At 47.2% G+C, this 13,000-nt stretch overlaps 1 protein-coding gene across 3 annotated transcripts in view; it reads left to right on the forward strand.

The window, feature by feature from the left end:
- Window positions 1–13,000, forward strand: part of FBXO10 (F-box protein 10) — a 102,930-nt gene that overhangs the window by 43,903 nt on the left and 46,027 nt on the right. The window contains exons 1-3 of one of the 3 annotated variants that reach the window (XM_060199153.1): window positions 1,108–1,215; window positions 2,279–2,869; window positions 10,563–11,396. In XM_060199153.1, coding sequence (XP_060055136.1) covers window positions 2,285–2,869; window positions 10,563–11,396 — 1,419 coding nt within the window. In that variant the 5' untranslated portion in view covers window positions 1,108–1,215; window positions 2,279–2,284. Of the gene's footprint in view, window positions 1–1,107; window positions 1,216–2,278; window positions 2,870–10,562; window positions 11,397–13,000 lie in introns of those variants that run through there. The other 2 variants (XM_016188566.2, XM_060199154.1) reach the window with 2 other exon arrangements.

Here is a 13,000-nt window from a genome sequence, read left to right on the forward strand (position 1 = left end):
CTTCTTTCTATTATTATTATTACTATTAACTTTATTTATTGGATAGAGACAATCAGAATCTAAGAGGGGAGGGGGAGATAGAGAGGAAGAAAGACAGAGAGACACCTGCAGTCCTGCTCCACCATTTGTGAAGCTTCTCCCTGCAGGTGGAGACCAGGGGCTTGAACCCAGGTCTTGGTGTGTTGTAATGTGTGTGCTTAACCAGGTGTGCCACTGCCTGCCCCCCTCCTTCCTTCTTTCTTTGGCCACTGGGGCTTCACGCCTACACAATTCCACTACTCCTGGTGGACTCTTAATTTCTTTTTCTAAATACAGGGAGAAAGAGACAGAGTAAGAAGAGAGAAACCACAGCACTAGTCCGCTACTCAGGAAGCTCCCCCTGTCCATGGGGCTCCCATGTGGTGGTCAGGGCCTCAAACCTTCTTAAATGGTAGTGTTTCCTCTACTGAATGAATTGTCTCGTTGTTCCTCATTCATTTTCTTTGGCTTTCTCTTTCTCAGCTGCTTCTGTCTCTACTCATTCCCGCCTCACTCTGTTGCCATGGGTTTTATTCACCAGGTGGGAACCTGGCTGCCCGGAGTTCTGAATGCATGTATGCATATCCTTGTAGTGTCTGACCGCAGACAAGAGTCTCCCCTACCCTGTCCAGGTAGGAAACCCCCACAGAGAGATGCCGGCTAAGGGGGTGATTTCTGTGATTAGCTGGACGTTGCTCACTGGTTTACCTTTGATGTCAGGAGATGGTAAGGAGTTTTTTTTTTCTTTTTTAACCAGAGCACTGCTGAGCTCTGGCTTATGGTGGTGCAGGGGACTGAATCTGGGACTTTGGAGCCTCAGGCATGAGAGTCTGTTTGCATAACCATTATGCTATCTACCCTCCGCCCATAAGGAGTATTTTTTTATAAGCCATTTTTTAAATTTGCGATTAATAGTAGTATAAAAATGTTAAGATTACATATATATGTAGTTCCACATAGCCCACACCACCAAAGTTCTGGGCTCTCACCCTCCCAACAATAACCAGTGTATTTCTCAGAGTTTTAGAGACTCTCTACTTCTGTTTGATTTGTTTGCAGATTCGTGAGTTTCATTTCTCTCGACTCCACATACGAGTGAAGCCATCTAGTAGTTGTCCTTCACCTCTTTTGCCATCAACTCCAGTTCCAACCATTTTGTCTAAAGGACACAGTGTCATCTTTTTTGATCACAGAGTAGTAAGTAGTCCGTGGAGTCATATCTCATAACTTCCTTTTTTTTTTAATTTATTTATTTTGCCTCCTGGATTATCTCTGGAACTCAGTGCCTGCACTATGAATCCACTGCTCCTGGCAGCCTTTTTTTTTTCTTTTCGTTTTATTTGATAGGACAGAGAGAAATTGAGAGGGGTGTGGGTGGGAGATAGAGGGAGAGGGCAAGGTAGACATCTGCAGACCTGCTTCACCCTCTGTGAAGCATCCCTGCTGCAGGTGGGGAGCCAGGGGCTCGAACTGGGACCTTTGCGTGGGTCGTTGCACTTAGTATTATGTGCACTTAACTAGGTGTGCTGCCTCCTTGCTCCCTACCCCCCCAACTCCTTTTTTAAATTTATTTTATTTATTTTTATTACTGGATAGAGACAGAGATAAATTGAGAGAGGGAAAGAGACAGAGAGACATCTGCAGCCCTGCTTCCACCACTCATGAAGCTTTTCCCCTGCAGGTGGGGACCAGGGGCTTGAACCTGGGTCCTTGTATAATGCGTGCGCTTAACCAGGTGCGCCACCGCCTGCCCCCCGCCTTCCATAACTTCTTTAACCAGTTATCTGTCACTGGGTACTTAGGCTGTCTCCACTCCTGAGCTTTCGTGAATAATGCAGCTATGAACATAGGGGTGCTTATGCCCCCTTTGGATTAGTGTTTATCTGTATGTCCTTTGGGTAAATGCCTAAGTATTGCTGGGCCATGCCTACTTCCATTTTTTATTTGTTTAAGGACTCTCTAGACAGTCTTCCCAAGGGGCCGCTGTAGCACTTTGCATTCCCACCAGTAGTGTAACATCATCCCTTTTTCTCCACAACCCTGCCAGCACTCTTCATTTCCTGTTTTGTTGATGTAGGTCATTTTCACAGGTGTGAGATGGAGTCTCCGTGTACTTTGAACTTGCATCTCTCTAATCATAAGTGAAGTGGAGCATTTCTTCACATGTCTGTGGGTCACGGGCATTTCTGCTAAGGAATATGGTTAAGAGGGAAACTGTATGCTGAGTGGATAGAAACCTTGTTTCCCGTCTGCTTCCCAGGTGACTATGGAGGCTGGTGGGCTGCCCCTGGAGCTGTGGCGCATGATTTTGGGCTACTTGCACCTTCCGGACCTGGGCCGTTGCAGCCTGGTGTGCAGGGCCTGGCACGAGCTGATCCTCAGTCTCGACAGCACCCGCTGGAGGCAGCTGTGTCTGGGCTGCCCCGAGTGCCGCCACCCCAACTGGCCCAACCAGCCTGATGTGGAGCCCGAGTCGTGGAGGGAGGCCTTCAAGCAGCATTACCTTGCCTCCAAGACCTGGGCCAAGAATGCCTTGGACTTGGAGTCCTCCGTCTGCTTTTCCCTGTTTCGCCGAAGGCGGGAGCGGCGTACCCTCAGTGTTGGGCCAGGCCATGAGTTTGACAGCCTGGGCAGTGCCTTGGCCATGGCCAGCCTGTATGACCGGATCGTACTGTTCCCGGGTGTGTACGAGGAGCAAGGAGAGATCATCCTGAAGGTGCCTGTGGAGATTGTAGGTCACGGGAAGCTGGGCGAAGTGGCCCTGCTGGCCAGCATTGACCAGCACTGCTCCACCACACGCCTGTGCAACCTGGTCTGCATGCCTGCCTGGTTCTCCCCCTTCATGTTTAAGGTAGGTGAGTGTCCTCATCAGAAAAGTGGGCTTTCCAATCCTGAGCCTAGGATTTGGGGGTCTCTTCTCAGGGGACTGATGTCTCCTCTTTGTTATCCTTGAGAGTTTTGTCATTGTTCCTACACACACTGACATCTGAGATCTGTTCCAAGTGAGAAATAGGCAGAAGTATCAGCAGAGATCAACAGTCTGCTTGCTGTTTTCCGACAAGGTCGTTCATATTAGACAGCGAGCCTTAGACACAAGGCCAAAATTTCTGTGTACTTCTTCCTCCAAACTGGAGCACAACAAAAAAGCCAGGGTCCGGGAGCATGCCACATAGTGGCAGGAAGCAGAGGGCTTGTTGGCTGCTCCTGGCAGCATGCCCACACAGCCAAAGAGAAGACGCGTTGTGCAGACTCAGTGACCTTCTGCACTTGAATCCCACCCTGTGGAGGTCAAGGTAGGTCAGGCTTTTACTAGGAGTAGTTACTTCTCAAAGGACACTAGAAAGAAGGTCAATAAATACTAGTTAACTTGGTGGTGGGAGTGATGTGGAACTAATACCAATACCTCTTTTAACTTATAAGTCACTATGTCAGGAAGAAAAATGATGGTTAGCATTGGGAGAGCAGGGCACAGACCTTTGGTGGTGGGCATAGTGTGGAACTATGCACTGTAATCTTATAATCTTTAAACCATTATTAAATTACTAATAACTTAAAAAGAAAGAGAGAGAAAAAAAATACTATGATCAGTGTATGCCAGAACCTTACTTCTCCACAGCCCTACCCCACTAGGGAAAGATAGAAACGGGCTGGGGGTGTGGATCCACCTCCCCAATGCCTGTCCAGCCAAGAAGCAATTACAGAAGCCTACATGCTGAGCCCTATAAAGAATTTTGGTCCATAGTCCCAGAGTGGGAGAAGTGTTAGGGGAAGATGACCGGAAGTCTCTAAACTCCAATTCCATCAAGACCCAGAGAGAGAAGAAAAAAGGAAGGGGCGTTTGGGAGTAGCAATAGGTGTAAATGTGACTTAGAAAGGAGTAGAAGGCAGGGTAATATGGGGTCAGGCGGTAGCGCAGCGGGTTAAGCACATGCGGCGCCAAGGACCAGTGTAAGGATCCCGGTTCGAGCCCCCCCCCCCCAGCTCCCCACCTGCAGGGGAGTCGCTTCACAGGCAGTGAAGCAGGTCTGCAGGTGTCTATCTTTCTCTCCCCCTCTCTGTCTTCCCCTCCTCTCTCCATTTCTCTCTGTCCTAGCCAGCAATGAATGACATCAACAACAATAATAATGACAACAAGGCTACAACAACAAGGGCAACAAAAAACAAAAGGGGGAAAAATGGCCTCCAGGAGCAGTGGATTCATGGTGCAGGCACTGAGCCCCAGCAATAACCCTGGAGGCAAAAAAAAAAAAAAAGGCAGGATAATAGAATAAATGGGAAAATATACATAAATATAGATAGTTATAGAAATAATAGACCTTCCACCTTCTGCACCCCATAATGATCCTGGGTCCATACTCCCAGAGGGATAAAGAATAGGAAAACTATCAGGGGAGGGAATGGGATATGGAGATCTGGTACCCCTCTTATCCTATGGTCTTGTCAATATTTCCATTTTATAAATAAAATTATGTAAATAAAAAAAGAAATAATAGTCAGCCCCTATCTGTGACCTTGGGAGAACTACTGTAGTTTCCAGTGGAAGGAATGGGGACACAGAGCTCTGGTGGTGGGAACAGTATGGAATTATACCCCTGTTACCTCATAATTTTGTAAATCAACATTAAATCACTAATAAGAAAGAGAAAGAAACACTAGTTCAACATCTTCATTCCATTAATGCAGCATAAAAGTGATGTTTAAAAGAAACCATTTACTGACTTTGGTATCTCAGTCCAGAACAGTATGTAGCTTCTCCATTCCCTAAAAACTGATGGCAATACCTGCATTATGTAGTTAGTCCAGCAAAGTTATGTCGCCACCCATACTATCCCTAGCAACTTCACTGTCTCTTGTGTTTGTAGTGGTCATCCTACCACCAGGCATCCACAGTGCACCTAATGTGTTTTACAGTCAGTGCTTTACAGCCATTCTGAAGAATGGCCAGAGCATCTGCATAAGTGGCACACCAACGGTCTCTGTGCTACCAGTTAAGGAATAGGCAGAAGGATCAGTATTGATCAGCATTCTGCTTTATTAAGGGCCAGACTTCGTTAAGAGACAGAAGTAAAATCCAAAGCCTATACTCATGATCTAGGGGACTTTCCGCCTGTGACTTCATGTGGTCCACAAGTCTGTGGACTTTCATAGCTTGGAAATGCTGTGTGGCTTACTCAAGTGGGTAATCAGCAATTTTAGGAGGCAGATCCAATTTTTCTGGTTTTCTGAGCAGTTTTGGAATTAGATTTTGCTGGATTCCTTGGAATCGTAAAGGGCTGGTTTTAGAATGATTGAGAAGGACTAACGAGATCTTGCTGGGCTGCTCTGCAGACCCAAAAGGTTTTTGTTTGTTTGTTTGTTTGTTTGTTTTGAGATTCTTCACATTTCAAAAGACATTTGTTTATTTATTTATTTATTTATTTTTATTGCCACCAGAGTTATCTCTGGGGCTTGGTGCCTGCACAGCACCTGGAAGCTATTCTTTCCATATATATATATATATATATATATATATATATATATATATATATATATATATATATTTAACTCGACAGGAGAGAAATTGAAAGGGAAGGGGAGATAGAGAAGGGGACAGAAAGAGAGACACCTGCAGTGCTTTGGGAGGTGGCACAGTGAATAAAGCATTGGACTCTTAATCATGAGGTCCCAAGTTCAGTCCCTGGCAGCACAGGTACCAGAGTGATGTCTGATTCTTTCTCTTTATCCTCCTTTCTCATTAAATCTTTTTTTAAAAAGAAGGTAGGGGTAGATAGCATAATAGTTATGCAAAGATAGTCTCTTGCCTGAGGCTATGAAGTCCCAGCCAGGTTCTATCCCCCACAGCAACACAAGCCAGAGCTGAGCAGTGCTCTGGGAGAGAGAGGGAGAAGGAGAGGGAGAGGGAGAGGGAGAGGGAGAGGGAGAGGGAGAGGGAGAGGGAGAGGGAGAGGGAGAGGGAGAGGGAGAGGGAGAGGGAGAGGGAGAGAGACCGAGAGACCGACCTGCAGACCTGTAGACCTGTTTCACTGCTCATGAAATGTACCCCCTGCAGGTGGGGACTTGGGGCTAAGGCTCATAGTATTTTTATTATAATTTGAGAGAGAGAGAGAGAGAGCAGAGCACTGCTCAGCTCTGGCTTATGGTGGTGTTAGGAATTGAACCTGGGACCTCAGATGCTCAGGCATGAGACTGTTTCATATAACCATTTTGTTCTCTCCCCAGCCCAACACTCATTCTTAGAACAATGTTTCCTTCCCCACTCCCCCACATAAGTACGGGCGCGGATTCTTGAGGATGAGGTCTGGTCACATTCTTCTTGGTAGCCCACTGATTGGCTTGGTGCTCAGCAGATGGTGGTGCTTAGTCCATGGTTGTCTAGTATCTAATAAGGCACAGGAGTATAGGATGACAGAGGCCAGGCGATTTCACCGCAGCTTTCTGTGACTTTATTTATTTATTTATATTAATATATTTCTCTTTATTGAGGGGATTGATGATTTACAGTCAAATACAGTATTTTGTACATGTGTAACATTTCTCAGTTTCCCACATAATAATTCAACCCCTTCTACGTCCTCCTCTGCCATCCTGTTCCAGGACCTGAACCCTCCCCCCGGCACCTCAGAGTCTTTTACTTTGGTGCAATACACCAAACCCAGTCCAAGTTCTGCTTTGTGTTTTCTTATTTTTCAGCTCCTCTTTTTTATTATTAGTGATTTGATACTGATAGATAAGATTGTGGGATAAGAGGGGCACAGTTCACACAGCTCCCACCACCAGAGTGCCAAATCCAATCCCCTCCACTGGAAGTTTCCCTATTCTCTATGGAGTATGGACCAAAGATCTCTATGGGGCGCAGAAGGTCGGAGTTCTGGCTTCTGTAATTGCTTCTCTGTTGGGCATGGATGTTGATAGGTCCATCCATATCCTCAGTCTGTTTCTTCCTTCCCTAATTGCGTAGGGCTATGAGGAGGTTGGGGTTCCAGGACACATTGTGAAGTCATCTGCCCAGGGAAGGCAGGTTGGCATCATGGTAATATTTTTCAACTTCTGGCTGAGTGAGATCATCCCATATTCTTCCTTTTGCTTCTGACTTATCTCACTTAGCATGATTCCTTCAAGCTCTATCCAAGATGAGGTGAAGGAAGTGAAATCACCATTTTTAATAGCTGAGTAGTATTCCATTGTGTATATATACCACAACTTATTCAGCCACTCATCGGTTGTTGGACACCTGGGTTGCTTCCAAGTTTTGGCTATTACAAATTGTGCTGCTATGAACATAGGTGTACACAGATCTTTTTCGATGGGTGTGTTTGGTTCCTTAGGATATATGCCCAGGAGAGGAATTGCAGGCACATAGGGAAGGTCTACTTCTAGCCTTCTGAGTGTTCTAGCCTTCCAGACTGTTCTCCACAATGACTGGACCAATTGACATTCCCATCAGCAGTGCAGGAGGGTTCCTTTGTCCCCACAACCTCTCCAGCATTTGTTGTTGCTGTCATTTCTGATGCAAGACATTCTCACAGGAGTGACGTGGTATCTCATTGTTGTCTTCATTTTCTGTGACTTCTGAGGAGACCTCCTGGCAGTGGTTTTACATCTCCAGAGAGTTGTTGCTTATCTATGAAAAGGGCTAGCTAAGAGAAGATACCCTTAAATTGCAGTCAGAAATGAAGACAAGAATAACAACTTGGGGCCAGGTGGTGGCACACCTGGTTGAGCACACATGTTACAATGTGCAAGGACCCAGGTTTGAGCCCCCAGTCTCTCTACCTGCAGGGGGAAGCTTCACAAGTGTTGAAGCAGGTCTGCAGGTGTCTCTCTGTCACTCTCCCTCCTGATCGCCCCCTTCTCTTAATTTCTGACTGTCTCTGTCAAATAAATAAATAAATATAAAGGTAATAATAAAAGAATAACAGCAACTTGATTCACCTTAAGGAAGAACTTAGGTTACGTTCTGTGAGTTAACTTCTAGGACAAACTTTCAAGGGAGGTCACTGCTAATAGTTTAAGAAATTGGGGGTGGAGATCGACAACCATGAGGAAAACCATTAACCACCCTCCAATAAAATGGAAAAAAGTTGAGGTGGGGGCTGGAAAAAATAGTTCATTTGAATTTGTGCTGCTTTGTCATGTGCATGATCCAAGTTCAAGCCCAGCTTTTACCGTATCGAAGGCTTCCTTTGGTGCTATGGCACCAAAATTATTTTATTATAATAATTTTGTAATCGTAATATAATAATATTACTATTATTTACTGGATAGAGATAACTTGAGAGGGAAGGAGGGAAGAGAGGAAAAGAGACATCTGCAGCCCTGCTCTACCACTCAGGAAGCTCCCCCCACCTGTGGTGGGGACCGGGGACTTGATCTTGGGTCCTTGTGCACTCTAATATGTATACTTAGCCAGGTATGCCCACCACCTGGTCCCTCTGTCTATCTATCTGTCTGTCTGTCTGTGTATATATGTATGTCTCTATCTATCTAAAAAAAATTAAGGGATGCCTGGTCCAATGGACTCTTTTTTAATATTATTTATTTATTTATTCCCTTTGTTGCCCTTGTTGTTTCTTTTTATTGTTGTGGTTATTATTGTTGTTGATGTCATTGTTGGATAAAACAGAGAGAAATGGAGGGAGGAGGAGAAGACAGAGAGGGGGAGAGAAAGATAGACACCTGCAGACCTGCTTTACTGCCTGTGAAGTGACTCTTCTGCAGGTGGGGAGCCAGGGACTTGAACCAGGATCCTTATACCGGTCCTTGGGCTTTGCGCCACATGCTCTTAACCCGGTGTGCTACCGCCCGACTCCTGGTCCAATGGACTCTTTTTTTTTGTTTGTTTTTGTTTTAATATTTTATTTTATTTATTCCCTTTTGTTGCCCTTGTTTTAGTTATTATTGTTGTTGTCGTCGTTGTTGGATAGGACAGAGAGAAACGGAGAGAGGAGGGGAAGACAGAGAGGGGGAGAGAAAGATAGACACCTGCAGACCTGCTTCACCGCCTGTGAAGCGACTCCCCTGCAGGCGGGGAGCCGGGGTTCGAACTGGGATCCTGATGCCGGTCCTTGTGCTTTGCGCCACCTGCGCTTAACCCGCTGCGCTACAGCCCGACTCCCCAATGGACTCTTAAGACATCCCTCATGTTATGATTCAAATCCGTCTGACCAAATGTGGCGTGAAACCTATCAACAGTCATTATTAGAAATATGGAGCATAGACCCAAAGAGCTACAAGGCTCAGGTGAGCTGTGCCATTGAATGCAGTGCTCTCCTAGCCCACTCTGGAGGAATATTCACACCCAGCTTCGTGCTTAGCTCTGTGCCTTGTGCCCCCCCTTTTTTTTGGCTAGTAAGCTCCGTTCTGCAGACAAGGAAACTGAGGCTTAGAGAGATAAAGTCATTTATTCAAAGTAACATCCTTGATTTCTTCTTCCTTGCCCTCCTTCTTTTTCCTTCTTCCTTTACTCATCTTCTCACCCTGGTTTATAGTGGTGTAGGAGATTTGAACTTGGGACCTGGCATCCTCAAGCATGAAAGTCTTTTTTGCATAACCATTATGCTATCTCCCCAACCCAGATGATATCATTGAAAGACACAGAGATAGAAGGTATGCCAAGCATACTCCAGAGCCTATCTTAACCTCAGCTCAACACTGCCCAACCCTGACAGCATACCCTGTCCCGCTCTTTGGGGCTATGTCCTGCCTTCTCTTACTGTGTCCACACAAGCACAAGTTGCCAGACTTTCCCCACATCTGTAGCAAGACCTTCCCCACTGCCTGCCCTGCCCTGCCCCAGATGAAGCCCCTCCTGTTCTCCCTTTGGGGCCATCCCTCAAGATGTCTGCCTACCTCTGTCCTGGGTTTGAACTCCAGGCTGGTGCTCTGTGGTGTGTTACGAGAGAAGATTTGAATGAAGGAGAGAGTTGTGAAGGGGTGAGGCAAGAGAAAGGACGCATGATCTGGTACCTCAAGCTGAGATCCCCACCCTCTCCCTCCACAGGTGAGAGCTTACAGCCCAGCCCATTACCATGTTTGTGAATATTCACAGCTCTTTCCCGAGTATCTGCTCACCCCTAGAGTGAACCTCTCCTGCTTTGCCTCCTGTATTAATGTGTGTCAATTCCATTTTACCCAGCAGCCCTTGAGCATCCTTCTCCCCCTTCCCTACTGCCTCCCTGAAAAATATCTTCTTCTCAGTAATCACTTCCTGAGTATAGGAGCCTTTGCTGGAGACCTGAGGTTTTCAGAAAGGGTTCCGCTGCAGTGCGTGAACGTGTCTGTGGTACTGCATGTCCACTTCCAATCTCCTTTGGGAATGGAAGGAGGTACAGGCAGGCAACTCTGAACTGTCTTCGTCTGTGGCACAGCTGCTCGCTAGTTCCTGCTGGGACCAACTAACACATGCCTGGTGGGGAAGGGAATCGAGTCAGTAGGACAGATGACCTCCCTGTGCCCTGCCCTTCGTAAAGAGCAGTTAGGATGCTTACTGACTGGCAGAACAAGTCTCACCCTACTGGGTTCTTTCTCTCATTTTCACTTCCCAGACCTCATCGGGTCACGTCCAGTTTGACAACTGCAACTTTGAGAATGGTCACATCCAGGTCCACGGCCCAGGCACTTGCCAAGTGAAGTTTTGTACCTTCAAAAACACCCATGTCTTCTTGCACAACGTGCCCCTGTGTGTTCTGGAAAGTTGTGAGTTTGTGGGCAGCGAGAACAACTCTGTGACGGTTGAGGGCCACCCGTCGGCAGACAAGAACTGGGCCTACAAGTATCTGCTGGGGCTCATCAAGTCCTCTCCCAGCTTGCTCCCCACAGAGGACTCTGACGCTTTGCTGTCCCTGGACCTGGAGAGCAGGGACCAGGCCTGGAGCCCAAGGACTTGCGATATTGTGATCGAGGGCAGCCAGAGCCCAACCAGCCCAGCCTCTAGCTCCCCAAAGCCCGGCTCCAAGGCTAGCTCACAAGAGACAGAGGTGGGCAGCGATGGGGAGCGGGTGGCCCAGACCCCAGACAGTAGCGATGGAGGCCTGAGTCCCAGTGGTGAGGAAGAGGATGAGGACCAGCTCACATACAGGCTATCTTACCAAATCCAGGGCCCACGCCCTGTCCTGGGGGGCTCCTTCCTGGGCCCGCCACTACCAGGAGCATCCATTCAGCTGCCCAGCTGCTTAGTGCTGAACTCCTTGCGGCAGGAGCTGCAGAAGGACAAAGAGGCCATGGCACTGGCCAGCTCCGTGCAGGGCTGCCTCATCCGCAAGTGCCTCTTCCGGGATGGAAAGGGAGGTGTCTTCGTGTGTTCCTACGGCCGAGCCAAGATGGAAGGCAACATCTTCCGTAACCTGACTTATGCAGTGCGGTGTATACACAATAGCAAGGTGCCGTGCGATACTCTTCAGACTTGTGAGGCCTCATTGGGCCACCAGGCACATTTTTCCCCTTTATTGGGGGGATTAATTGTGTGCAGTCAACAGTAAAATACAGTAGTTTGTACATGTGTAACATTTCTCAGTTTTCCACATAACAGTGCAACCCCCTCTAGGCCCGCCTCTGCCACCATGTTCCTCACCCACACCCCAGAGTCTTTTACTTTGGTGCAATATCCAGGCACATTTTTCAGTTTTATTTACTTATTAATGAGACAGAGGAGGAGAGCAAGAGGACCAGAACACCACTCCGGCACATAGTTATGCTGGCAATTGAACCTGGGACCTCATGCATGAGAGTCAAGTGCTTTATCCACTGTGCCACCTCCCAGGCAGCAAAACAGAAACTTCTACTAGTGAAAGGTTCCTCTACAGGAAGGTTTTGATGAGAGCAGGTGTGTTCAGGGTGGTGTGACCATAGACCGTACAGGAAGGTTTTGATGGGTCTGTTTTGTGCTTTTGTTTTATTTTGTCAGAGGGCCTCGAGCATGTGTGGTTTCACAGCTCTGGGCTATTTCTTCATTCCAATAGGCAGAGAGAGGATAAGACCCCCTCTCAGTGCTTCCCACGGGCGCCACAGCTTCTCCCTGGGCCTGCGCTCCCGGCAAGGCATGTGTCCTTCCGTGAACCATCTCTCCAGCTCCTATTTTGCATTTTCTGAATTATCTTTTGCCAAGGCTAGAATCACATTTGCCTCAGATTCATCATCTGATTTGAACAGGGGGAAGCCATTCTTCCCATTTCACAGAGGAGAAAACAAGCCTCAAGAATGAAGGCATCTTGTTCAGAGACCTGTGGCAACCCAGAACTAGGACTGAAGCCCTGATCCTGCGCCATCTTTCACTATATCACACTGCCTCTCACACAAGATGCCCAGGTCCTAGTAGAACAAACAAGGGCTCTTTTTCTTTTTCTTTTCCTCTTTCTTTCTTTCTTTCTTTCTTTTTTTTTTTTTTTTTTTTGGCCTCCTGGGTTATCGCCGGGGCTCGGGGCCTGCACTACTAATCCACTGCTCCTGGAGGCCATTTTTTTTTTCCATTTTATTGAGAGGGGAGGGGAAGATAGAGAGGGGGGAGAGAAGGCAGGGGTAGATAGCATAATGGTTATGCAAAGAGACTCTCATGCCTCCAGAGTCCCAGGTTCAGCCCTCTGCACCACCATAAGCCAGAGCTGAGCAGTGCTCTGGTAAAAAATTTAAAGTGAGAGAGACACCTATAGACCTGCTTCACCGCTTGTGAAGAGACCCTCCCTCCCCTCCCTCCGTAGGTAGAGAGCCAGGGACTTGAACCAGAATCCTTGAGTAGGTCCTTGTGCTTCATACTGTGTGCATCTAACACAGTGTGCCATTTCCCAGCCCCTTCTTTTTTTGTATATATATAGAGATAGAAATTGAGAGGGGAAGGGGAGATAGAGAGGGATAGAGAGAGACACTACAGCACTGCTTCCCCACTCTTGAAGCTTCCCCCCATCAGGTGGGTATGAGGAGCCTTGCACATGGTCGTGTATGTCTGTGCTCTGCCAGGAACACTGCTCTACCTTCTATGATCAGGTTTTAT

The sequence above is a fragment of the Erinaceus europaeus genome, chromosome 10, assembly GCF_950295315.1.
Source record: "Erinaceus europaeus chromosome 10, mEriEur2.1, whole genome shotgun sequence".
Classification (NCBI taxonomy): domain Eukaryota; kingdom Metazoa; phylum Chordata; class Mammalia; order Eulipotyphla; family Erinaceidae; genus Erinaceus; species Erinaceus europaeus.